The sequence below is a fragment of the Cajanus cajan genome, chromosome 6 (genome assembly GCF_000230855.2).
Source record: "Cajanus cajan strain Asha chromosome 6, NIPB_CcT2T_4, whole genome shotgun sequence".
Lineage (NCBI taxonomy): Eukaryota > Viridiplantae > Streptophyta > Magnoliopsida > Fabales > Fabaceae > Cajanus > Cajanus cajan.
The window spans coordinates 52,050,634-52,077,181 of record NC_138522.1 but is presented as its reverse complement, the minus strand read 5'-3'; the positions used below and the strand labels follow the sequence as shown (position 1 = coordinate 52,077,181).

Genomic DNA, 26,548 nt, shown 5'->3' with positions numbered 1-26,548 from the left:
CTGAAGATTGAACCTAGGTCCTCATGCTTCTAACTACCCTAATCCCTCCCCACCCAACTACTAGACTAATCCTAATGATTATCTTAGTGTTAATTGTTTGAGCTAATAATAACATAATAAATAAAAATTTTATTTTTAAATTTAGTTTATATTATTATATATTTTATCAATTGACAATATTAAATTTGTTACAAGATATTAAATTATGTATATCTATTATGAAATATTTAAATTTTTATAAAAATATATAAATTTAATTATATAAATTTAATTAACTCAACTTAATTTAATTCGTTTGTGATCAAGTTAAATTTGATTAAATTTTATAAAAAAAAAATATAAATTTAATATAATTTAATTTATTAAATTTTGATCGAATTTAAATTTATCCAAATTTAATCTAATCCAATTGTACAGGAAAAGTGATGGTGTTGAGTTTATCCACAAATGATTCCCATCAGTATAAATGCCCGATCACGATAGTTACTAGGCTTGACTACTTCAGTGGTGGTCCTTGACTATCCAAATTTGATAAACCAGTATAGTAAAACAAAACATGTTTAAAGAATCAGTGTATGTGTCCTTTTCGAAAATCACAAATGAAAAAAAAATAAAATTAGTCTATAATTTATAATAAGAAAAACGTATTTTTTTAAATTATTATTATCAAATTACTAAATATATAATTAAGTATTTTAAATATCTAGAAGATAGATAATTATTATATTTTTTTTCTTTTTTTAAATCTATTAAAAAATAAAAAATCACAGACATTTTTATAAACAAAATTAGGGACTCTACCTTATTATTGTAATAATTTTTCATTAATTTTTCCAACTAAAATTAATAAACAATGTTTATTATGAATCTTAATAACTTCTATTATTATTTTATTATAATTTTTTTTATTATCAAACAATTAATTAAATTAATAGGATAATTAAATCAAACATAAACTATATGAGTCACATGATGTTTTTTTTTTCATTATCTCATTTGTCTCATATACTTTTTAGAGATTATTCCTATCATCATCAACTAAATATGGTCATTTAACTTAAAGCTTGAAATTCTTCAAAAATATATAGAAATTATTATACATGAATCATAACAGTTACATTTCAAGATAAACACTTGTTCCATGAGTTACAATGTATAATACTTTCTAATAACTAAAATATGTCCATATATATTAATTCAAATGAATGATATCCTTATATGTCAAACTTAATATGCATAAAGTCATAAATCAAAAAGATAAACTTTAATACAAGTCTATAAATATACAATCCTAAAATACTGTAACTAGCATTCTTTTACTGGATTATTAATTCTACAACTATATACTCAATAGAGATTAACTCTCTTTTGATATTTATTTTATGTCAACTTGCTTGCCTTAACTTTCACCTTTAATATCCTTTAAAAAGAGTACTTAATTGAGAATTCTTAATTGATCATCAATAAAATTGGCAACTTTAAGATAAAAAACATTGTTTGATATAATCTCGTAACATTTATCAAATATTTTCCTTAAAATAATTTTCAAAAATATCAAATACTTCCACTTATTTTCTTAAATTTCAGTTCTCAAAAAAATTGAAATTTTCTTATTCTTATTTAGTGCAGGAATGTCTAAATAGGATGATAAAATGTATACCATTTTTGTAATATTTAACATTAAGTCAAACTTAATGATTCTAACTCTATCTTTCATTTTTAATCTGTATTCTTTTTAATAAATCAGATGACCCATACAAAATCAAACCAAACATAGGAAAGTTAATTCGTTTGGATTAATGATCAAAACGAGTAAAGATTCTAAACGATGGATATGGTCTAGGTAGGGTTAACAAAGTACCATTGATCAATTTAGATCTGCATACTGCAAATCTGAACTGGACCCATCGGTGCTCACTCCCGAGTCTTGTACAGTCCACTAAACCAAATATTGGAATTCATTTGGGACAATTAACAGAACATAAAATAACTCTGTCAATTAACTAAAAACCAGCATAAAGACAACAAACAGATAAATTATAAGCAGGTTCCCATTTGATTTCTATCACAAGAATTATTTATCTAGCTACTACTACTCAGGCCTAAAATCCACCAGTAGATTTACTTAGGATTCATATCTAGTCCATTGATCTTATCACTGATATCCGAGATGACCTTGTCCATGTCTAGATCCAACAATGCTTCAAACGGAGGCTTCATATTCTGAAATAAATTAAAAAAAAAAGGGATTAGTAGCATTAAAAGTGCATACATATTGCAACCAGAGTGACACAAAATATAGATTAGCAGCATTACATACTAAAAGCACGACCAACCTCATACAAAACTTTCGGTTTAAATAATAATAAAAAAAAAGTCCTAAAGTTGGAGGTGATAGGAAAAAATAAAGTGAACTATAATAAGCCGAGCTTGAAATTATATCAATCCATAAGCAATAACATTGTCTCTAATCCAAAACAGCTCCGTTTTTATATATTACGTGCCTAAGATTCAATGCGAAATCGTTCACAATGTTAGTTTAGTCAAAATTTTGATGGAGTACCACAAATACCGTGATACGAACTATTCTCCAATAAAATTACAACTTAGTATCGTATAATATATTGTTCAATTAAATATTAACACTTAAAGTAAAACTTTAATTCTAAAACAGCACACGATCCTAACAAAAAAAATTGCCTCAGTTCATGTAAAATATTAATTACAAAATTTGCAAACACATATATACTTGGATGAATAATTGTACTATATGTAGTTGTTTCTTCAACCGCATATTATCTTCTTCCCTTCTTTTAAAGGGAGTGATTGGAAGATGTTATGATAAAAACGTTGTAGGGGAAATTCAACAGGATGATCAATGGTCGATACCAATCCGTAATATAGCAAGTAGCAACTCTAATTTTGCAACACTAGAAAACTATTTCACAGTTAACAATTTAAAAGCATAACAACTTTCAATTATTCAAGCATGATTATGGGTAAGATTTACCAAGAGACTGATGAACTTTTCGCCTCCTTCATTCCGTATTTCGAAGCAACCCTCTCTTGGCTGTTCATAGAATATAAAAAGTGTCAAAATATGATCAATACGTTGACATCTATGCTATACTAATTACTTAGACTAATCAAATAGTTGACATGAAACTTGAAATTTTTTTGCACAGCTCAATGTTTTAAATTGGTACCAAGCTTCGTAAGTTCTCTCTATCAAAATTTTGAACAATAAATTTTACCAAATAAAATTTGAATATTAATTATCTCATTACATTACTAGATATTTTATCGATTTACTTTGCAAGATATGCAAACAAATGTAAAATGCATCAAACATTAGTAGCGTGAGTGCCCCTTTTGAACAAAAGGAAGAAAAAAAATAGAATTATACCGAGCAAAAGTCCGACAAAAATACATCTATCTGCCACCAAAAATAAAAAGCGAATCCATATAAACATGCATGGTGTTATTGTTCTCACAATATTTTTTTTCCTTAATTAAATTTGATGAAAAAATGTTGCCCCATAAAAAAAAAAACATATTTCCCATAGCTTTTTTTTTTTAATAAAGGTATCAAATTATTCAAAAAAAAATAAATAAATGGTATTAATTTTAGGAGAAAAGTAAAATATAGATTCTTAGATGAAGTTAAGAATTTTTTAGACAAATAATACTATTTTAAAATTTTTTTACCCAAATAGCAACTGTGCAAAATTATTTCCCCAACTAGCACCATTTTCTGTTCATGTTCAGAACGAGCCATTCTGAAATCAGAACGGGCCGTTCCGGATTAAAAAATAACACATGGCAAACGGATCAGAACGGGCCGTTCCAAAATTAAAATTAGCATATAAAAAGTGGAACTAGAACGGGCCGTTCTGGCCTATAAATAATTTTTTTTTTATTTGATTTTCACTTATCAAATACCAAAATTCAGAGATTACCATCAAGTAATTAAATTTATTGAATATTAACATTATAAATATAAGTAAATAAATTTATCAAAATTCATTACAACAATAAAGATCAATGGTGACGAAAACTAAATTCATGACCAATATTTGAATATGTCTTCCTAGTGTGACCAGGGGTGTGACTAGGGGTGGGCAACGGGCGGGTTCGGTCGGGTTCGGGTGAAAAATGTTCAACCTGTTGTAAATTGACTTTGGAAAAATGTGACTCATATCCGACCGACTAAGCTTTCGATTTGAGGCGATTCGGGTTGCAATGAATTCGGATTTAGGCGGGTGGGTACAATCAAGTTTGAGATTTTTTGTGGACAAAGTTATTTTAAAGAAGGTGAAGCTTAAAACGGTAAAAAAATATTTTTAAAACAATGTACAAAAATAGAATGAAGGTAACAATAGATGATGTAAGTAGATTCGTAAATGAAACATTTACAAACTAAAGAAACAAAAAAGATAACAAAATCCATAGTTGTTACATGCAAAAGAAATCTAAAGTTAGATTACAAAATCTATAAGAAACCACTGTCGCATAAGTTGTACTCAAAATGGAGATAGGAAGATGGAAAAGAAACATAAAGAAAGAAACAAAAAGAAAAATCTAAAAGTAGACTAGTGTGTCGAGAAATTGAATGAGGAAGGAGAAGATAAAAGAAATATCTAGGTTATGAGAGAAAGAAAGAAAAAGTTACAAATTGTTGTCTATATTATACTTGAAATAAAGACTTTTGAGTTTGGACCATTGTTGTTTAATTATACAAAAGTAATAAAAATCTAAACTTATCTCATTTTCGATTGGGTTCAATTTTTAGCGGGTTTAAAAATTTAAAACCGAACCCGCCCAATATAACCCGTATAAAATCAAAATTTTAACCCAATTTACCCGTAAAACCCGCCCGAACCCACCCAAAAGTAATATTTTTTATTGGGTTTTTCGGGTTCGGTTCGGGTCTCGGTTTTATGCTCACCCTTAGGTGTGACAATAGAAACAATTTTTTACACGATTATGTTGTTCTCTAATGTCCATCTCTGTTCTAATCCTGCTAGACTTTGATCGACCCTTGAAAGTTCTCTTGAGTTCTGGATTTGGTCACAAAGTTGAAAGAAACGCAACATCCAAGAGAAGTTTGACCCGCTGGGAGATTTACAGTAAGGCTAAATGAAATGTGGTATGATTGTGACAAGTTCTAGAAAGATATACAAAGGACAGTTTGGAGAGCTTCAACATGAAGATTATTGGTCTACTTATACTGGTCCAACTTTGTGGTCAAATCCAGAACTCAAGCGAACTTTTAAGGGTCGGCCAAAGTCCAGCAGGATTAAAACAGAGATGGACATTAGAGAACAACAGTTCTGTCACCATTGATCTTTATTGTTGTATTGAATTTTAATAAATTTATTTAGATATATTTATAATGTTAATATTCAATAAATTTAATTATTTGATGTTAATTTATGAGTTTTGGTATTTGATAAGTGAAAATCGAACAAAATTTTTTTATTTATAGGCCAGAATGGCCCGTTCTGATTCCACTTTTTATGTGCTAATTTTGATTTTGAAATGGCCTGTTCTGATCCGTTTGCCATGTGTTATTTTTTAATCTGGAACGGCCTGTTCTGATTTCAGAACGGCCCGTTCCAAACGTTAACAGTAAATGGTGCTAGTTGATGAAATAAATTTGCATAATTGCTATTTAGGTAAATTTTAAAAAAAATATTATTTGAGTAAAAAACTCTGAAGTTAATATTGTTCTTCAAATTAGAATTGAAAATTTACTTCAATAATATGTATAAATATATATTAATGAAATCTAAATTAAATACAATGTATATATTAAACGGATCTATGTTTATAATTAAAATAATATGAAGAAAATTCATAAATATTGTTTGTATGATTTTTAAATCAAGATTAATATTTTATTTTAATAATATATGTAATTAATAATTATTAAATATTAATATTATCAACTCTTATATATTAAATATGAACCTTTATTTTATGTAATATTATTTTTAGAGATTTTTTTTTGACGAGAGGTTTTAGAATTTTTTTTAACTTTTTATCTAATTTAATTTTTATTTATCATAATTATTTATGAATTAAATTTGAATATTTTAAAATAAATTATCATTAAATAAAAATAATATTATGTTATAACAAAAATTATTTATTATAAATATAAAATATAATTTATATATTACTGACAAAAAAATATATAATTTAAATATTTATATAAATTTTTTAAATATAAATTAAATATTTAGTTAAGCATCGTATAAATTAAAATATTAGCTGTTATATAATTTTAATTTAAAAAAAATAAAAACATTTTTACATGAGCTAGAACCTAGAAGAACAGAGGTACCTTTTTAGGGTTCACTCTAACAATGATACCAGGAACTCTGTTCACTAGCCCTTCTTTCAGCTCTGTGGCTTTCGTCTCGAATGGATCACACTGCGTGCTAAAGAGAGAGCAGTTTCAGTCACGCTTCCTTAAATATAGGCAAATAGACCAAGCAGTAGCAACAGAATGGTCTTTATTTACCTTTCCAATTAACAAATCAAAAAATAGTTAAATTCAATGGCATTAAAATAAAATAAAAGGGACCCTCTATTTCAATTGTTTGAGACATCCACAACTTCTAACAGAAACTTTTTTGTTATTATCTATCACGGAGGAGTATTACTTTTTAAGGAAAAATAATATTTAACTCCTTTAAATCCCATACAAATAGATGTTACAAATTTAAAGTTTATTTTAATTGATTCTGAAGTTTTATTTTGTTAACAAATAGACATTATAAATTTTAATTTTATTATAATTTATTCTTAAATTATATCATTTTTATAAATAAATATTTTGATTGTAATTTTATCTTAATTAATTTTTTTGTAAATCTCTTATATTATATTGAGATTAAATCACTAAGATAAAAAAATATCAATTATTTATTTATTTTAAATCATACTTAATTATTAATTTTTTTGATTTTATTTTCATATATATTAAAATACCATATAATATAGAAGAAGAAAAAATGAAATAAAGACTTCTTTTTATTGTTTTTATCATTTCTTTTAAACTCGTATTTTTATTATATTTTGAAAAAAATAATTATAATATAAAAAGAAAAAAATTAGTGAATGATTGATATTTAAGATAAATAATTTAACTCTAAATTGATAATATAAAAATATTATAAAAATAAAAATTTATCAAATGTCAAAATTAATTATAATGAAATTAAAATTAAGGATGTTTATTTATAAAAGAAGTAAAGTTTAAAGATTAATTGAAATTATATTAAAATTTATAATGTATTTTTACAAATAAGATAAAATTTAAGAATTAATTATGATAAAATAAAAGTTTATGGTGTCTATTTGTAAAAAAAAAGAGTAAAATTTAGGATGATTGATTACCTTTTTCTCTATTTTTTAATTATGCTCTTACATTTATCTAATTTTTAATCAATTTGTAAATTTAATATAAAATATTTTAAAAACCATATTTTTAGTTATTCTATTTATTTTCAAGATTTAATACAGTTTTATTATTTTTAAAATATACAATTTAAAAATTGTTCAACATTATCATTCTTTTAAAGTGTTAACGAAGTTAGATAAAAGATAACATTAAACATTTTTTTAAAAATTTAAAAATTAAATAACTAAACATAATGATTATAATTAAAGTTTAACGAAGTTTTTAAGTGTATGTAAAGTACCTATATTTTTTTAATATTTAATTTAGTTTTACTATTTTTAAATGATTTGATTTAATCTCTTGTTTTTTTTTTAAAAAAAATCAATGGTATTCTTCTTCTAATTTGATTAAAGTCATTAAAATTAATTTGAACAAAAAGATAATATTATATATATTTAAAATATTTGAAGAATAAATTAAATAATTTAAAAACAATGAGATCAAATTAAATAATTTAAATATAATGTGACTAAATTGAATCTTTAAAATAAATAGAAAGAGAAAAAATATAACTCAGAAAAAAAAACGATTATAGTAAGACAACGTGCAAGACTTTAACAGTGTTTGTTTCCACAAAAACCACGAAAAAATAGCGAGGAGAGGGTGAAGATGTATGTGTGAAAATATTTTTTGTGGTTTATTTAAGGGGATATGTATCAAATGAGAAAATTACAAACATAAAACCTACATCTGTAATTTTTATTTTATTTTTTGTAAAAACGAGTAAAAAAATGAAAAAGAGTGAGATTATTTTATTTGAATGGTTACATATTTTATTTGAATATGCTTCATTTGATCTGAATATATTGTATTTTATTTGAACATATTGATATGTTTATTTAAGAAATATTTTATTCGAATAACTTCATTTTATCTATTTGTTATTAGAAATTTAGAATACACTGTGTTCTTCAGCATTATTCGAATAGGCCTATACATGTACATTAGTCTATTAATTTAAAAATGTCAAATAACTACATCTTAAAAAAGATATAATAAATATAAAAAAAAAATTAAAATCCAACTTCATTCTCCTTAAGGTTAGAAAAACTTGCAAAGAATTTCTCCGTATTTTTACTAAGTTATTGATATTCAAAAATTAATAAAAATAACAAGAATCTTAAAAATTAAATTATATTTAAATAATATAATTAATGTTATTACATAACTATTATAGTAATTTATACTTTTAAATATATACGACAGGTAAAATTGTAATTTTTATTAATTATAATTTTTTCTCTCTTCCATTTAAATCAAACAACTTTATAATATTTTTTTCCTATTTTTTTTAATCTATTTCTCTCAAAACAAACAACCTTATTTCTTATTTATTTCCACTATCTTATTTCTCTCTTATATATTTTTTCCCCACAAAATCAAACACAGTTTAAATTTTAAAACTCACACTTATTCTTGCACAAGAATATTGAATAAGAAGCTATGTAAAAAAAAAAACACAAATAAAGCAGATGATGATCTCTACATACAAGGTGATGAACAAAAACAAAGGAATAAAAGATGAAATAAAGAAGGAAGAGAAAAAGAAAAGGTTGGATAGAAAATAGCGTACCAGTACTCAATGACGATGACGGTGTTGGAGTGGGAAGCATTTTTGCTGCGTTTCTTCGTCGGTGAGTGGTGCTCGTAAAATGTGAGAGCGAAGCCAGAGTGGGCGGCTAGATGCGCGGCGGAGCGAGTGAGTCTCTTGGCGGAGAGAGCCGCGGCGCGAGTCAGCCTGGAAGGACTTTGACTCGGTGCCTCCTTCTTGCTTTTCCTTGGAGTTGGAGCCATTGCTTGCTGTGCCTTCTCCGACTCGCAAACTTTACTCTGCAACACCACAAATATCAACACATGATGTGAACTCAAGGGACATGATAATAAGATGCACAGTTTAGGACTTTAGTTAAATTCCATTCGTCAGATACATTTCTTATTTTTTTAATTTAAATAATATACAATTTATTTAATGGAAATATCACTTTGTATATTTGGAAAAAGCCTCACTTTAAAATCTACATTAACTCCAGAGTAATATCTTTCATGCTTTTCCATTTCTTGTATTGGAAATTACAAACTTACATTCCAAAATTTTGAAATAATAACCCCACACATTCTAAGAATATATTTTTTTTTCTCAATTCCAAATTCCAATATTCTTTTCAACGTACAAGATATCTCACAATCCTTTTCAACGAAAAAAGTTCACTTTAATCTACGTTAAGTTGAAAGTAATTACAAACTCAAATTCCAAAGTTTTAAAATAATAACCTAACACATTTTTAAGATTTTTTTTTCTCAATTCCAAATTCCAATATTCTTTTCCACGTAAGAGATATCTCACAATTTATTTTTTCTTTTTATGTTTAGCAGAATTAAAATGATGGTATAAAGTATAAACGTATATTGAAAATATATTTATAATATATCATTTTTTTAACAATGTGTCATTTTAAAGTGTGATGAACATTTTTCCTTAATTTAAATAGTTTTCTTAAGTTGCATTTTATTCCGCGTTATGTAATTTTGTAGTAGAATATTATTCATTAAGAAATATTATTGTATTGCAAAGGTTCTCCACGGCATTAATTATAAAAAAAAAACTATATTTACTTTATGTATCTTTTTATTGTTATTATATTCGGTTTTAATTTTGGATCCAATGATCTGATTCTTCCATAACTACGAAGGGACTAAATTATACTATGTTAAATTAAAAAAAAAAAATATTTTGGACTGAAATCAAAATTTAGGAATTACTTTAAATTCTTTTTTGTTGGGTATTTAACTTTGTGATTTAACTACTATGAACTTTAATAACTTTGAAGACAGATGAATATTTACCCATTTCAACTGTGTGTATATGTTTTTAATTAAGTTGATCTATATATATATACTCTATATTAATTAAGTCAATCTGCTTAGAGAGATTGCCTCTCAGGTGGAGGGAGATTATCATCGCAAGACTTCAATCAACGAAAAAAGCTCATACTTATGGAGCTTCTCACTTAAATCAGATAAATCCTTTCTATCATAATGAATCCATTCATCGTAATTCAGCCGTAGCTAATTTCGAAAGTTTATGTAATAGGTGAAACACAAAGATTAAGGCTTTGTTTGGATTTGAGGATGGAAAATGGAGAGTGAAAAAGGAGGGATTTGAAGGAAAAGTGAGTGGAAAGTGAAGTTGTTTGAATTAAGGGAAAGTAAGTGGAAAGTGTAGAGAAAGTTTGTGAGTGAATTGATTTATGTGATAGATAAAAATAAATTTTTTAATTGATAATTGTGTAAGATTACTATTTTGCCCTTAGGTTAAAATAAAGTTTATAATTATTATAATTAAAAGATAAATATATAAATTTTAACTAAAAAAATAAATATAAAATATTAATTTAAAAGTAATTTAATTTAAATACTTGCTTTAAATTTAATGATAGATAAAAATTAAAAATTTAATAGATGAATATAAATTTACACTTTTATTCTTGGATTAAAAATGAGTATAATATTATTTATTATAAATAATAATAATTACAATAAAATTATATTAATAGGTATAATTTATTAAAAAAATAATAAAAAATGATAAGAATAATAATAAATATTAGAAAAATAATAAGAATCATAATAAATAATAATGATACTAATTATAATAAATAATAATAATATTAATAATAATGAAAATAATAATAATTTTTATAATAATAAATAATAATAACAAAATATATTATTATAATTATATTTTCTAACATTATTTTACTAATGTTTATGAAAATGTTATTATTTTAATTTTATAAACATATATTACTTTATTTTTTTATATTTTTATTTTTTGATGTTAATATTTAAATAATAGAATTTTTTTAATATAAAAAAATGTACAATAAAATTTTTAAAAGTTAATTAATAAATTAAAAAAATTGATATAAATTAGAATGAAATGAAGATATATTTATTAATTGTACAAATTAATTTTTACCGGTTAAAAAATTGAGAAATTTTTTAAATTACAAATTTAGGGTTGTATTTTATGTCATTTTGGAACGGCCCGTTCCAATTTTGGAACGGCCCGTTCTAGGTTTGCCTAGAAGCGAAAATAGGCTACCATAATCGATTATGCAAGCCACATAATCAATTATGCTTCAACATAATCAATTATGCTTCAACATAATCGATTATGCTCCAACATAATCGATTATGTGGCATGCATAATCGATTATGCTTCAACATAATTGATTATGTAGGTTGCATAATCGATTATGCTTGGTTCCTCTGCATGCATGAGACAGGGGCATTTCTGACTTTTCACAAATCCTATGTGTCTTTCATCTCTTTTCTTCGTTTTTGTGCGAAGACAACAACAATACTTCTCCCCCCTTTTCTTTGTCTTTCCTTCGTTGCAAATTACCGGAAACAAACACTTACTTTCTTCGCCTTTCATTACTCGTAAATAGTACATTACCGGAAACAAACACTCCGTAAAGTCCCCTATAGTAATATAATCAATTTGTATAACTGCATGAACGGATAATTAAATAAGAACATTTACTATAACTAACAACTAAATTAGCGTTCATAGATTTTCGTAGGTTGGGCTTGTAGTTGTAACCTGTAGCACCTTTTATCCGACAAAAGAAAACGTATGTACGAGCAAGTAAGTACCATAGGCTAGCAATTGTCCACGTCACACAAACCCATGGAGGCCACGTGTCACACTTTCAACTGCTTGATCACTCCACCCTCCCCAAAACCCAACCAACTCTATACATGGCCATTCTCCTCTGCACGCCACTTCCATTTCTTTCTCTGAGAAACCCCTTCAATTCCTCCAAGTCCACGTTAACCTCAACACTGACGAACCCAACAACAAGAACTCGGTTGTGCCAAGCGATGAACACGTTCGCCAAATCCGAACCCGCGTCGTCCTCAGCCTCGGCGTCAACGTACCAGGTGCCGGAGCATGATGCTAACGACATGGACCGCGTTGTAGACAACGCGTTTCGAAGGTACACGTCCGACACCAAGAGGAGTGGCAAAGGAACCGCCATTGTGTGGTTCAGGAACGATCTCAGAGTTTTGGACAATGAGGCTCTCTACAAGGCATGGCTTTATTCCGAAACCGTGTTACCTGTCTATTGTGTTGATCCTCGACTCTTTGCCACTACTTATCACTTCGGCTTTCCGAAAACCGGTGGTATAGTTATATGACTTATATTCATATTCACCTTTTCTTCTGTACAAAGTTAAATTCAATTGCTTAGATGTTTCTCACATTGTTTCCGATCAACATTAGAGTTTCACTTTAATAGTCAAGATAATAGAAGTTCACTCTAAAGATTAGCATAACTTATCTTTTTAGGATTTGTTCGGATAAACTTCTCCAAAAGTAGATACAGGAGAAGAAAATGGGAAAGATAAATGAAATTAGCTTCTCCATAAGTTGATTTGTAGAAAGTCCGCGCTTTAGAGAAGGAAAAATGAAATGTTTCTAGAGACTCTTTAAGTGCTCTTGGACAAGCTTGTTCAAATAAACTCCTGGTGTGAAACTCCAATTTTGAGGGGAGAACGATATTAGAAGCACCTAAATAACTGCATCTAAGTTTGTTTTTTGCTTTTGTTGATGTTATTATGAATTTAATTAATGTTGCCGCAATAGCATTGCATTGCATAACTCACACAACTTTTATGCAGCATTGAGAGCGCAGTTTCTCCTTGAATGCTTGGCTGACTTGAGGAAGAATTTGATGAAGAAAGGACTTAATTTGCTTGTACAACATGGGAAGCCTGAGGATATTCTTCCTTCTCTGGCAAAAGCTTTTCGAGTTCACACAGTAAGTCTTGGAATTTAAAGCCTGATTAATTGCAGTAAGTTAGTTTGAATTGATGGAATTTCGTGGTTGAAGCTATAAGGTTTATTAATGAATGTAAAACTGTCAGGTGTATGCGCAGAAAGAAACTTGCAGTGAGGAGCTGAATGTTGAAAGGTTAGTCATCAGAGGTCTTCAACAAGTTGTGATATCACCTGAGGAGTCCAGTGGTGTCACAGTTTCAAACAACATCCCTAAGTTGCAATTTGTTTGGGGTACCACTATGTACCACCTTGATGACCTCCCTTTCGATGCCACTTGTTTGCCGGATGTGTATACTCAATTTCGCAAGGCATGATGTTTTCAATTGGGATTTGTTTTCAGCGCTACTTATGCATGCTAATGGGATTTGTAAATTGCAGATTGTTGAAGACAAATGTACCATACGCTCATGTATCAAACTACCAGCATCTCTTGGACCACCTCCCTTGGTTGAGGATTGGGGATGCCTTCCTTCATTAGAGCAGCTGGGACTTTGCTCGCAGAATGTAGGTTTTTCCGTAACTATTTGCAGACATCTTTCAAGATAGTGCCTGCTTTTACAAGAAGTTAACTTGAGTCCTTTGAAATCGTGAATGATAAAGATAACAAATTTTGTTCTTTCGTTTATTTTCCTCCTCTTGGTATAGGTTAGCAAAGGGATGAAGTTTGTGGGGGGTGAAACTGCAGCATTGAGTAGAGTATATGAGTACTTTTGGAAGAAGGTTGGTTATCTCAGATTGACAATTTAGATCCAATTTTTGTTATGTCACTGTTGCTGCATATGGCTATGCTGTAAATAATGAATTAGTGCAGGAGTGATATTTGATAGTGATTAATTACATATTTATGAATTGCGTTTATGAAATCTATCACATGTGTCACGAAATGAATATACCACCGTATATATTGGCGGGATAACTTGATAGGGTTTGCAGTGACTTAGCGTACTGAATGCAAGGCAGGTATTAATTTCATAGAAATAGGAAAAAGACACAAATAAAAAAAAAAAAATACCACCTTCAGGACTCCAGAGAGATTTTTAAGACCTCGGTATGTAGCATGTTGGGGATATTAAAGTTAGGCCTGTTTGGTTATCTAATGCAATCTTATGATTGTTCATATGTAGGATTTGCTAAAGGTATATAAAGAGACCAGGAATGGGATGCTAGGGCCTGATTATTCTACCAAATTCTCACCCTGGCTTGCCTCAGGAAGTTTGTCTCCTCGTTTCATACATGAAGAGGTTAAACTTGTCAATGATCTCTGATGTGCATTGTATGATAGCTATTAATGCATTGACAAAGTTCAGTTTGTTCTTTATAGGTGAAGAGATACGAGAACGAAAGACTAGCAAATAGTTCTACCTATTGGTAATTTTTAATATTGCATCTTTCTTATTAATGTGTATCTATTTCATATTTGATATTTCTCAATAGTATTCTCTTATTACCAGTTTCTTAATTATTCCTAAATAACTAACTTGTCTGATTAGTTGGATTTTGTGAATGTTACGATTAACTGCATTCAGAAAATACTTCTTTTGCCGAGTATTTTCTTTTTCTCCCCTATCAATTCTGTGTGTTTACGTTAAAATGAATTCAGTGAAAAATTAAGGATAATGCTTAAGGAAGGGGACAAAAAATAAAAGGAGAAAACCTTAGTAATGCGATTTGCACCAACGTTTTAATCTTCATGAAATTTTAGTAATGATAGACGAAGTTTAACAGTGATAGGTTTGACTTCTTCCCCCTTCTCATTATGTTTTCTTCTTCTGAACCTATATTTATTTTTACAGGGTTTTGTTCGAGTTGATATGGAGGGATTACTTTAGGTTTTTGTCAGTGAAATATGGGAATTCGCTTTTCCATTTAGGTATTGATAGGTTGAAGTATTTGAAGCCTCTGGTGTTTGTAGAGTTGTAGTTTAAATTTCCTGGTTTTGTACCCGCGTGCTATCCTTAGGTAGCAGTTATGAAGTGCAAGCGAGATTATGCATATTTGTAGAACACTGTCGTCAATATCAATTTGTTCAGCTTACACACGTATATCTGTTTTGCTTTTCAGGTGGCCCCAGGAAAGCTCAGCATAACTGGAGTCAAGACAAGAAGTTGTTTGAAGCCTGGAGAGATGGTTGTACCGGGTACGGTTTCTATCAGAGATTTAGAGTGTTACAGAATTTTCTTGTTTGTTTTGATACAATTACTATTACATGTATTATGTTTGTTGTCTTATAACTTCAACTTAAAATTTGCCCCTGTTGAGACATAGGTTATTCATTAATGTATCAAAGAGTTGGATCATCTACATGTGTACTATTTCCGAAGTGAATTGACATTTTCTTCGCTCCTTTTTGTAATTTGTCATAAACCTCTAGGTATCCTCTGATAGATGCCAATATGAAAGAATTATCAACTACAGGGTTTATGTCAAATCGAGGACGGCAGGTGAATCAGAGCCCTATTATAGTGTTTCTACAATACAATATTTGCTAGAAATTTATACAATACGATTCTTGAACCAAAGTAGATATTACTATATATTAATGGGATTTTGCAAACACCTTTATAACTGAAACTTGATTGCTTTTTTGACAGATTGTGTGTTCCTTTCTTGTTCGTGATATGGGTATAGATTGGCGCATGGGAGCAGAATGGTTTGAGACATGTCTTTTGGATTATGATCCATGTTCTAATTATGGAAACTGGACTTATGGATCAGGTAACTTAAATATATTTTGGATAACTATGCTAATCAACTAATGCACGTCCAAGAGTGCATGGAGAAGTAGGTCTGCATGTACCAAATTATTTATCTTGATTTTTTTATTTTAGAAAATGTTTATCTTGAATCCGATATTATCTTTCAAATTTTTACCTGTAAGCCAGTCTGTGCCCTCTAAACTACCAGATTTTGGTGAATAAGGATTTGGGGCATTCCATCATTTGTTAACATAGCCATGTTGATGAATACTATTATTTGGACCATTCAGATTCTTTTGCTAGTTTGAGATTTGGTTGTTTATATTTGTGTATGTTATTATTAAGCTTGCTCGGATCATGATATGCCATGTTCACATTACTATTCAGTTTATGAATTTTTAAACAATGAAAACTACAATACATACTCACTGTGTTCTTCCTGTTCAGGAGTTGGGAATGATCCCAGAGAAGATCGTTATTTCAGCATCCCAAAACAAGTAAGTGGCTATTAGGAGTTTCAAAATTTCACAATACATGATTTAACCAGAGTGATCCTCACCTTCACTTGCAAATGCTATAACTATGAAAGTATGTGCCCTGCGTGGTTTTGATTTCGGAAGGGCAAGGGCATCTGGTTAGGTGCATTATTGGTCTTAAGGATTTGTATGTCATTATAATTTAGGATAAATTACTTGGTTGTACCTAAACTATTTGGGAATTTTTAAGTAGGTCTCTAAATTTTAAAAGAAAAATAATAATAATTTGAGTTCTTGATCATATAATTTTTTTAACTGGGCCCAAAGGTTTTTAAAACCATCATGAATTGTCGAATTTCAAGCCACCAATTATTATATATATATATATATATATATTTAGTTTAAGAATCTATTTGAAAATTCTCAAATAATTTAGAGAACAATCTATAATTTAATATCACTATAAAAACATGTATAATTTAATATGGAATAATTTTCCTCTAAGCTTGAACCGTTAGGTTAAGGCTCGTGATTGATTTTGTATCTACCACGCCTCTTCCTATCCTACTAGAGCTCTTTGGACTTCTATGTGTGCTCCAAGCTTATCTTGTCCTAAAATTCAACTATTATTTAGAATGATAGAAACTACGTACTAAGACAAAAATTTGGTCAGTTGGTCAAAAAGGTGTCACAGACTTGCTCTCCCGAAAGTTTAGTGAAGAACTGAAGGTTTATGAACCTTTTATATATAACACAATCATAACAAAAACTAGTAGCTGTGAAGTGTATGATTTGAAAGGCTTGCAATTTAGATATATTTGATACATATTAGATAAAGGACTAGCTGAAGAATGGCTTGGGAACAGCAATTGGAGTGAACTTAAATTTTGGACCTGATCGATACGATACTATATCATACATGTTTTCAGGCTCAAACATATGACCCTGAAGGTGAGTATGTAGCATACTGGTTGCCACAGTTGCGGAAAATCCCAAAGGAGAAAAGGAACTTTCCTGGAAATTTACTATACATTCCTCAAGTTGTGCCTCTCAAGTTTGGAACAGCTAGTGGACACAATAAGGACAAGTCTTATGGTGCAAGAAGAACCAACGATAGAGGAAGTGACAGAAGATGGAACAGGAGATAAACTTGGAGAAGAGAAAAAGAAATATTACAGCTCCCATCATTCTAATTTCCCCTGGTGAATGCCTTCCTTCAATGGGGTGTCGAAATCTTCTGCATGATGACATGAGGTTGTCATTCCCTAGTTCTGTTGCGTGTCCTAGGGGCCTGCTCTGGTGTATCAAAGAATATCAATATATACTTTTGGATTTTTAGTTTTTTCATAATTTAACTTAATTATTATTGATTCTTGTTCTGTTGTTATGACTAGTGTTTTCTTTTTCGTCGCTGAATGAGGGAAAGGAGATTTGATCCAGTTTCATTCCTCACTGTAATAAACATGTACTTGTAAGGGATCTTTAGAACTTTACGCTGTGAGATAAAGTGAAATGATACTTGCCTTCCATCGAGTATCTTCATAACAACTCTCTAAAATATTTGAACCCAAAGCTTGTGCAGATAATTTTATGCGCTAAGATTTATTTGAAAATGACCAGGACAAATAATAGAACGTCAATAGCATAGTATTTTTTAATATACTTTCTTAACATGTGTTTTCTTGATAGATGGAATTCATATAAGACAAATCAAGTGATGTGGATCATATTTCTTTGAGAACTTGCTCAAATATCACTTAATATAATATTTGCTCTAAAATATTTGAACCCAAAGCTTGTGTAGATAATTTTATGCGCTAAGATTTATTTGAAAATGTCCAAGACAAATAATAGAACGTTAATAGCATAGTATTTTTTAATATACGTGCTTAACATGTGTTTTCTTGATAGATGGAATTCATATAAAACAAATCAAGTGATGTGGATCATATTTCTTTGAGAACTTGCTCAAATATCACTTAATATAATATTGTGTGAAAAATAGATTCTACACATTCCGTTGGTTTTGTATTGACGTTAGCAGTGTTATGTCCATCAGTTCATCCTAATAAAAGCACATAATAAGAATTAGCCAATTAGAAATGATATTAAAGAAACTTCTAGATATTTTTTAGAAGAACTTCTAGATATCTAAGAATAAAATGATATAGTGTTAACTTTTAAATTTACTGGAAACAGTTTTTATTTTTTATTTTATTAAGTTTGTAAGAAAGTTATCCAATTACATTATTATTCTATCATAAATCATGATGTTAACTTTTATAATAAATAATTAAACTTTTAAATCAATGATGAATTTTGAAAATACATTGTTGAAATAATAAAATATTTAGAGAGTTGAAGGTTGCTCTAGGCACGATAGGTGATTTCTCAAATATGCTTTTTAACTTGAGTCACAATGTGTTTTTTTGGTGTTTTGAGCAAATTTTGGTCGCTTAAAATAAGTTGGGGTTGTTCCAAGTGAGCTTGAGTGGTTTCTTAGAGGTGTTCTCTAACTTGGGTCACTTTAGTCACTTAGGATGAGTTTTAGGGTGCTTTAAGTAAATTTTGGTCGTTCCAAGCGAGCTAACCTCGCTTAAGTGAACAATTGACTCGTTTAAATAAGTAGATGGCCGAATTTGCTTTTGTGGTCTTTATAAAAGTTGTAGTTTTAAATGTTAGCTTTTCAATGACTTTAGATTTACCTAAACAAGAAGTTATCAACATTTAGGTAAATTATTATGATTTTGTGATTTTTAGTATAGTATATGATGAAGTTAGAATTTAAAGTTTTCATAAGAGTTGTAGAGAATTTTTTTTATCTTTCATATGAGGTAAAGATAAGTTTGATTAGAGTAGTTGAACTCCTTATCTATTATTTTATGTGAAGATTGTCATTATAGGATAAATGTTTCGGATAAGTTGTACGTTGATACATGTTGTATGATGAATATAAATAAACAATTTGAGTTCTATTGCATGTTGTATGGTGTACGATGATGGTTCTACATGTGCTTATTAGATATGATATGTGTAGATGTTTGTTTGGTGTTGGATGAAGATGAGTATAGGTATGATGTACATATGTATAATGTATGATTTTGGATAGCATTGATATACCTTGTATGGATGATGTTGTTGATCTCTATAAGTATTGACTAGGTGTGATGCATAAAGATGATGTATGGTAAGGTGTGGATGCTGAGAATGCGATATGACTTTAAATCTTGGAGTGATGCTTGGGTAGGTCACTGTTGGAAAATATTCATTTAATAGATGTGTCTCTTGAAGTGGGTTTTGAGTCTCTTCTAATTCCTTAGTTAATGCTTGAATAAGATAGGAGGTTGAAGACTGCAACCCTTAACCAAATACTTGGACAAGTTGTGTGATTTCTTGAGGATGATCATGGGCTAACTTCACATATGACTTGATAATGCATGTCAAGGTCGTGGTAAACATATATCCAACTGTACCACTCTTAATGATGAAATCAGACTTTTCTAATGTAAGTGAGGAAACATGAGAAATCAAAAGAGGGATTGGTATCCTAATTTGTTATGATTGAGCCGATGCTTCAAACGTGAAAATGATTAGATTGATTTACTAAGGTGTAAATCACTTAGACTGCTCATGTTGTTAGGAGATCTCCGTAGGTCAATGCATGATGATGCATTGATTGATGTGTTTGCATATGATGGGTGTCGAGGTGTGTGTTTATATGCATTGTTGATATTTTGTGTGACATAATTTGGATGAGATACATGTTTGCTTAGAATATTATAACTTTCATGTATGGTTGTAGTGTTATGTTGTATATTATAGAATTAATGGTAGAAATTCTATTGAATGTAATGGTGATGACAGGTCGCTACATAAATTATATTAAATTAAATTTATATGAATAATTATTTTTAAATATATAAAATTTATTTTATATTTATAAAAAACTTACTTATATTATATATGATATATAAAAATTGAAATATACACAAGGTTAAAAAAAATATAAAAACTTTTTCGTTAAAGAAAGGTATTAAAAAAAATTAAGAGAAATTTGCTAAAAACATACTATGCAAAATTTGTTTTCGTATTTAATATATAAGGTGAGTTTTATAATTTTTATTAATAAACAAAGATTATTAAAAATAATTTATAAATATACTCATAAAAAAATACTACTTTATAAATATAAAACGTACTTAATATAAAAGAATGAGGAAAACGAGTAGAAGATGTAATGTAACAGAAAGATTTATAATTATTGAATTTTCATTACAAGTTAAACATAGAATCTAAGTTTCCGTCGTGGGTCGGAGCAACAACAACATTGTAAAATTTATACTCGTAGAACTACGGTATTTCTTTTCCTTTCCTTTCCGATAACACCATTTTCACGTTACCCCAATGATTAAGGCACCGTGGGTTTCATCGGTACCAATTTAGAAACCTTACCCCTCACATGCTTTTCGTTTTCCAATTCCAATAGCTTCGGAGGTCAAAATTTCGATACGTTGATTGAGTGGAATCCAATCCAAGCATTCATTCCGTTCAACCTTTGTGCTCCGCGTTCACGTAGCGTGTGGAAAGCAGAAAAAGAGAACACGCGGTTGCGAGATCCAAAGGATCGACGTAAGATCAACCACAGAAGCAGGTATGTTTCTCCAATAGTTTCTTCCTTCGTTGATTCATTAATTGTTCGACCATCGGAAGAAAATTAATTCTTCGAATGTTATGTATTGTTAGTGACTGAAATTGTTGCGGCGAATTTGAATCGTGGGATTTTTGTAGGAGATGGCGGATGACAAGGAGGTTGGGGAAGGTGAGAAAAGAGAGACGAGTAGTGACGCCGGGAATAATGGGAAGAAGAAGCGTAAGGGTTTCTTTTCGCGACTTTGGAACGGGATATTTAGGTTACACGGCGATGATTTTGAGAAGAGACTGCAATACATTTCTAAAGAGGAGGCTCTAGTTATGACCAGGATGAACAGGAGATCCCGGTCCTGGAGGAGAATTTCGCGGCATCTTATTGTGTTTTCTGTCATATTTGAGGTGTGTTAATGCTTGATTATGCGTTTTTCATTTAACATTTATTGTTAATCAATAATAATGCATGCTTTTCTGCTTTTCGTTGTGAGATTGGTGTTTGTTTCAGTTTATCTTATTTTGTCCTTTAAATATGACAGAAGTTTCGGTTATTCTCCTTTGCCAATGTGAATGAATGTTAAAAGGAATTGAAATTTTGGTTAACCTATTCACTTGGTTCTTGTAGTTGTCTATATTTTTAAGTGTTTGTCTTTATATATGAAAACTGTAAGTTTTGGTCCCTGTACATGCATAGAAGTTTAAGTTTTGGTCCTTGATGCCAATGTTTGAGAAGAATGTCTAGCGGTATAAAATTGCAACAAAAACTCTGGCAGGGATAAACCACTATAAAAAAACTGTGTAGGGAAGGAAACTTATAGAGACTAAAACTTAAAATGGGGACAACTATAGGGGCCAAGTGAATAACTTAACATAAAATTTTTAACTCCTACCAGAAAATTGTTATTATATTACTGTGAGATTTATTTTTTTTTTTTCCGGGAGAATTAGAGTTTAGAACCATCAGAGCTACTTAATGACACTTTTGCAGAGATGCGGAGCAAATAGTTAATCGCATTGTTCATTCATTTTTATTGACTAGCCACCTACGTGGTTACTTGGTTTCTCTAATCTCTATTTCTAAATAAGTTGCTCTTGTGGTGCTACCCGGTTACTCCTTTTTTTATATGGTAATTAAAATAACAAATGGATTTTGCTTAAAATAGCTCCAATTTTCAGGTTGTTGCGGTAATATATGCTATTATGACAACAAGAACAATGGATATGGATTGGAAAACGAGGGCAATCAGGGTTTTGCCAATGTTTGTTTTGCCTGTACTAGCATCTGCTGTCTATACAGCATTTATCAGCTTCACAAGGATGCGTAAGTGACTTAAGTTTTACAATTAACATGTGCATCTTGCAGGGGCTAGTGTTGGTGTACATTTTTATTTCTATTTGACAATTGAAGTTTTGGATGTATGTTGTGTGTTCTACCATGATTTAGAGTACCAAGTGTTGCATAATCTGCAGTTGTCATCTATGTTGATGGAATCTTAACTCTTACATTGTAATTATCAAATTTGACTTCGTCAGGAGGTCTGATTTATGATACAGCTTACTATTGAAAAGAACTTTGAATTTATTTGTCGTTATAATTCTTTTCCTAGAAGTTAGGATGGGAAAGTTTCAAAAGTGAGTTTTAAGCAAATAATTGTTGATCAACTTCTGTCAGCAATGCCTTCAAGAATTGGTAGAGCCAGTCGAAGTTTTAGTACTTTCCTAGGTGAATGCTTTTTATGAAAGAGTGTCTGATTTTCTTCATGTTGTCATACCCAGCTCCACTTTAGCCTGCAAATGCTGATATCAATGCTTTATGACAATAGCCAGTAGGTTTTAAAATTCATTAGAAGTTCCTAAATTTCATGTAATCATGTTCAATCGGCTCTAATGAAACTTATGTGAAGAGAAAGATGCATGAAGGAGAAGCATTTGATACTTGTAAGTAATAAGTAGTTTCTCACCATCAAATCAATACTTAGTTATAAAAGCTATTACTCACAATTCTAATGATTTTAGCATTCCAATTTAACGATGCAGTTTTTGGACAGGCAAACTAGTGCTTGGAGTTTTATAATTTATATGGCAAGCAAAAACAAAATTCCCTCACCTTTTGAATTTTTAATTTATAATGTGGGGTTTTATAGGTGATCGCAGGGACCAGAACATTCTTGAAAGGCTTCGAGCTGAAAGGCAAGAAAAAATTGATGAGCTCAAAGAAAAGACAAATTATTACACTACTCAACAGCTCATTCAGGTGATTGTTTGAAGCAAGGCTTGTTACATGGTTTTCAATATCAGCTTTCTTTCATTTCATTCTGTTTGGAGTTGACAAAATAATTTCAGGGTTGTAGTTTGCTGGGGTTCATTAACATTGAAATATTACGCTGAAAGACAGTGGATTATTTAAATTTTCAGAATCCTTTCAAGTTTGATGACATGGCTCCTAATTCTCAGTTACTTATAAATTTTTTATCCATGACATTCAAAATCCAGTGCTTCTATTTTTTTTAAAGAATCAATAGAGTGAACATGTGAATAAAATCACGTGAATGCTGTAATCAAGGTTCATTTATTTCATTGATTTAAGAGGCTATGCCCAGACATATGCTTTAAAGTGCATTACTGAAGAGAAGATCTTGATGGTATCCATTTGCAACTGCTTTAATATTATTGTGTGTTATGCTTGTGATCTACTCAGAGATATGATCCAGACCCAGCTGCCAAAGCAGCAGCTGCATCTGTTTTAGCATCTAAGATGGGCGCAGATTCTGGTTTGAAAGTGTACATGGGAGATGAATCCAATCCTGGTGCTCCAGTAGGGAAGAGCAATGATGTTGAACTTGTGCAGTCCACTGGACTTCGAAATCGAAAACAAGTTCAATATAGATCCTCATCCACTACTCCAGGGACAGCCACACCAAATTCTGGTTCAGGGGGAATGGATCAAACTCAGACTTTTGACCACAATCAGCCGGTTGTTGTTGAACATCACCAACCTCAAAGTTCATCCACACAAGATGGAGGATGGATTGCACGAATTGCAGCTTTACTTGTGGGTGAGGATCCAACACAGTCATATGCTCTCATATGCGGTAACTGCTATATGCATAATGGTAAGGGGGCTAGATTTCATCTTTTATGTTCATGTCCTTTTGCATTTTTGTATTAGACCATACTAATAATAGATGAATACAATGGTCAGAAAATGTGTATTTTTATCTATTTATTTTGTTTCAGGTCTAGCTCGGAAGGAGGATTTCCCATTTATCACGTACTACTGTCCTCATTGTCAGGCCCTGAACAAACCCAAGCAATTGGATATCCCTGGTCTTATTTCTCCAACCACGGGTACTCCAAAAGCAGACAATGGTGAGACTGATGCAGTTAAAAATGCTCGGGCTTTTACAGCCGAGAGCATAATCACAAGCAGTAGTCCCAGAAGTATTGCTAGTTCTGAGATAGAGGAGGTATCTGAAAGGGCAAGTTTGGACGAGAAAGTTGATTAAAAGGACAGCCATTTTTTGATGATTCAACTTTTGGGATGACTGTCTTGCCCCTTGTTCTGGGCATGAACTGACTATATATACGGGGAGGAACTTTACAATTGGTTTCCTTGGTTGGCTGCAGAAGAGTGCTGAAATACTTTGATACTTCTTGTGATTTGTGATACATAGATTACACGTATTGTTTGTGAGTTAAAGCAATTTTGGCTTCTTTTTTTCTTTCTTTTTCTGTGGCATTATATTGTGACAGTGTTCTAGTTTTAAAACTTGGATTGTACTTGTACCTGAAAGAAATTTTGAATACTGGTCTTGTATCCATTTTGTTTAATGGGTTTAAATTTGATGCATTCGACCATCCAAGCCTTGAACTCATAGACCACGATTTCATTCTAGGATTAACTAAGTCACTGAGGTAGCTGATTGGAACTCCTTAGTCCAATGTCATGTAATGTTCTGATATTTTGTATGAATGCTGTATATACGAGAATTATTTATTAAAGCATCTATTATTGTACTTGAACGTCTGGAGAGCACTATTCATTTGTTCCATCATCATTTTATTGATTTCTTGAGTATTTGATGTAAAAGAAAGGGAGGAGTGAAGGAGTTATATTTAAGGTTGTTTGGGAGAGATGAAATAGAGAAGATGAGAAGGAAAGAGTAAAGAACCTGTGTCATAATTTTGAGTAACATAACTAATTATGTATGTATATAATATATTCTCTACCATATTATATATATATATAATTGATTATTTTATTATACATTATAGATTATGTTAAATAATATAATTGATTATAATATATAATTTTTTATTATAATTAAAAAAATTATTTTTTTGTTTATATTTTTAAAATTAAACAATTTCTTAAAAATTTCTACTTTTCATACATCTCTCTTATTAAATAATTTTATTTTTATTTATTATTTATTTATTTTTTCTATTTCTTTCATCATCGAAAACATGCATAAGTTATTAATGTAGATACTGACTCATTGGGACCGGGACCGCTGCTTCAAGTCACGTGCATCACTTACAAAAAAGCTGCAAGTACAATGGAGTATTGAGCTGAGCATTTGAACTTACTTATTTATTACGTAATGATATCTCTCTGGCCTGTTCAATTTTAGTGGTCGATTAATTGTGTAAGGAGACATATATTTCCGCACAATTTTTTCTAATAAATTAAATTCATTCCACTTTAAATAGTACTGTTAAAAAAATTATTTCAATCTAGATTACTGAAAAAACTTAAATTAAGATAAATTGTAAAAAAATAAATTAACTTTTAAAAAATTGAAATGAAATATATTTTAAATTGGGTTTTAAATACATGTTTTTTAAAAAATGTCATTTTTCTTCTCTTACATTAAACAATAAACAGTAAAGACAGGTGATATATATATATATATATATATATATATATATATATATATATATATATATATATCCAAAACAAATTAAAATGAGAAACATGAGTTAAAATTATGGTAAAAATTTGCAATTTGAAAATATTAAATTAATTTGAAGTTAAAAATTAAAATAAAATATATTTAATTTACAATGTATTTTAATATAAATAAATTAATCAAATATAATTTTAAAAATTAATTATATATAATAAACATTTACAATATGTAAAACATAGATTAAAATATTAGTATTATATGGAGACTAAACATTAGTGTTAAATATTAGTACTTGAAATCATAGAAAAAAGTTGCAGACGTTTTAAATAATATTACCATATAAATATTAATATTATATGAATACTAAACCAACTTGAAATCATTAAAAAATTACACATTTTTTAAATAATATTATTATATAAATATTTTTATTTTTATTTATCATTAAAATTTTGTTGTAATTTATAACTTTTTTTAATTTTAATTTTATATTTTAT

At 29.5% G+C, this 26,548-nt stretch overlaps 3 protein-coding genes across 5 annotated transcripts; 2 read left to right on the top strand and 1 right to left on the bottom strand.

Moving 5' to 3' along the window:
• Window positions 1-1,774: 1,774 nt before the first annotated feature.
• Window positions 1,775-9,371, bottom strand: LOC109807311 (uncharacterized). Its single transcript, XM_020369832.3, has 4 exons — window positions 9,045-9,371; window positions 6,350-6,446; window positions 3,011-3,070; window positions 1,775-2,223 (listed from the first exon to the last, which is right to left on the bottom strand). The coding sequence occupies exons 1-4, from the start codon at window positions 9,263-9,265 to the stop codon at window positions 2,122-2,124; spliced, it is 480 nt and encodes a 159-aa protein (XP_020225421.2). The 5' UTR covers window positions 9,266-9,371; the 3' UTR covers window positions 1,775-2,121.
• Window positions 9,372-12,223: 2,852 nt separating this feature from the next.
• CRY3 (cryptochrome 3) lies at window positions 12,224-18,023 on the top strand. The gene is made up of 13 exons (XM_020372984.3): window positions 12,224-12,665; window positions 13,163-13,302; window positions 13,409-13,630; window positions 13,701-13,826; window positions 13,968-14,042; window positions 14,447-14,563; window positions 14,644-14,690; window positions 15,116-15,192; window positions 15,384-15,459; window positions 15,694-15,763; window positions 15,914-16,037; window positions 16,466-16,515; window positions 17,424-18,023. The coding sequence occupies exons 1-13, from the start codon at window positions 12,239-12,241 to the stop codon at window positions 17,640-17,642; spliced, it is 1,770 nt and encodes a 589-aa protein (XP_020228573.1). The 5' UTR covers window positions 12,224-12,238; the 3' UTR covers window positions 17,643-18,023.
• A 2,688-nt stretch (window positions 18,024-20,711) lies between these two features.
• Window positions 20,712-24,996, top strand: LOC109808167 (uncharacterized protein At2g24330). Of its 3 annotated transcripts, XM_020371042.3 has the most exons (7): window positions 20,712-20,849; window positions 20,981-21,145; window positions 21,283-21,543; window positions 22,315-22,459; window positions 23,283-23,392; window positions 23,837-24,251; window positions 24,376-24,996. In XM_020371042.3, the coding sequence occupies exons 3-7, from the start codon at window positions 21,286-21,288 to the stop codon at window positions 24,642-24,644; spliced, it is 1,197 nt and encodes a 398-aa protein (XP_020226631.1). In that variant the 5' UTR covers window positions 20,712-20,849; window positions 20,981-21,145; window positions 21,283-21,285; the 3' UTR covers window positions 24,645-24,996. The 3 variants fall into 3 exon arrangements, with proteins under 3 accessions (XP_020226631.1, XP_020226632.1, XP_020226630.1); XM_020371043.3 differs by having other exon boundaries at window positions 20,774-21,145; window positions 21,238-21,543; XM_020371041.3 differs by having other exon boundaries at window positions 20,775-21,145.
• The last annotated feature ends 1,552 nt before the right edge of the window (window positions 24,997-26,548 follow it).

What these genes read in the sequence shown, in the direction of transcription:
- LOC109807311 (XM_020369832.3), bottom strand. Translation starts at nt 9,265, where the DNA reads ATGGCTCCAACTCCAAGGAAAAGCAAGAAGGAGGCACCGAGTCAAAGT. An exon ending in TTAGAGTGAACCCTAAAAAG is followed by an intron (nt 3,071 to 6,349) that starts GTACCTCTGTTC and finishes TTCTATGAACAG; the next exon opens with CCAAGAGAGGGTTGCTTCGA. An exon ending in AAAAGTTCATCAGTCTCTTG is followed by an intron (nt 2,224 to 3,010) that starts GTAAATCTTACC and finishes AATTTATTTCAG; the next exon opens with AATATGAAGCCTCCGTTTGA.
- CRY3 (XM_020372984.3), top strand. Translation starts at nt 12,239, where the DNA reads ATGGCCATTCTCCTCTGCACGCCACTTCCATTTCTTTCTCTGAGAAAC. An exon ending in TGTATACTCAATTTCGCAAG is followed by an intron (nt 13,631 to 13,700) that starts GCATGATGTTTT and finishes TGTAAATTGCAG; the next exon opens with ATTGTTGAAGACAAATGTAC. An exon ending in GCAAATAGTTCTACCTATTG is followed by an intron (nt 14,691 to 15,115) that starts GTAATTTTTAAT and finishes TTATTTTTACAG; the next exon opens with GGTTTTGTTCGAGTTGATAT.
- LOC109808167 (XM_020371042.3), top strand. Translation starts at nt 21,286, where the DNA reads ATGGCGGATGACAAGGAGGTTGGGGAAGGTGAGAAAAGAGAGACGAGT. An exon ending in TGTTTTCTGTCATATTTGAG is followed by an intron (nt 21,544 to 22,314) that starts GTGTGTTAATGC and finishes TCCAATTTTCAG; the next exon opens with GTTGTTGCGGTAATATATGC. An exon ending in CTACTCAACAGCTCATTCAG is followed by an intron (nt 23,393 to 23,836) that starts GTGATTGTTTGA and finishes TGATCTACTCAG; the next exon opens with AGATATGATCCAGACCCAGC.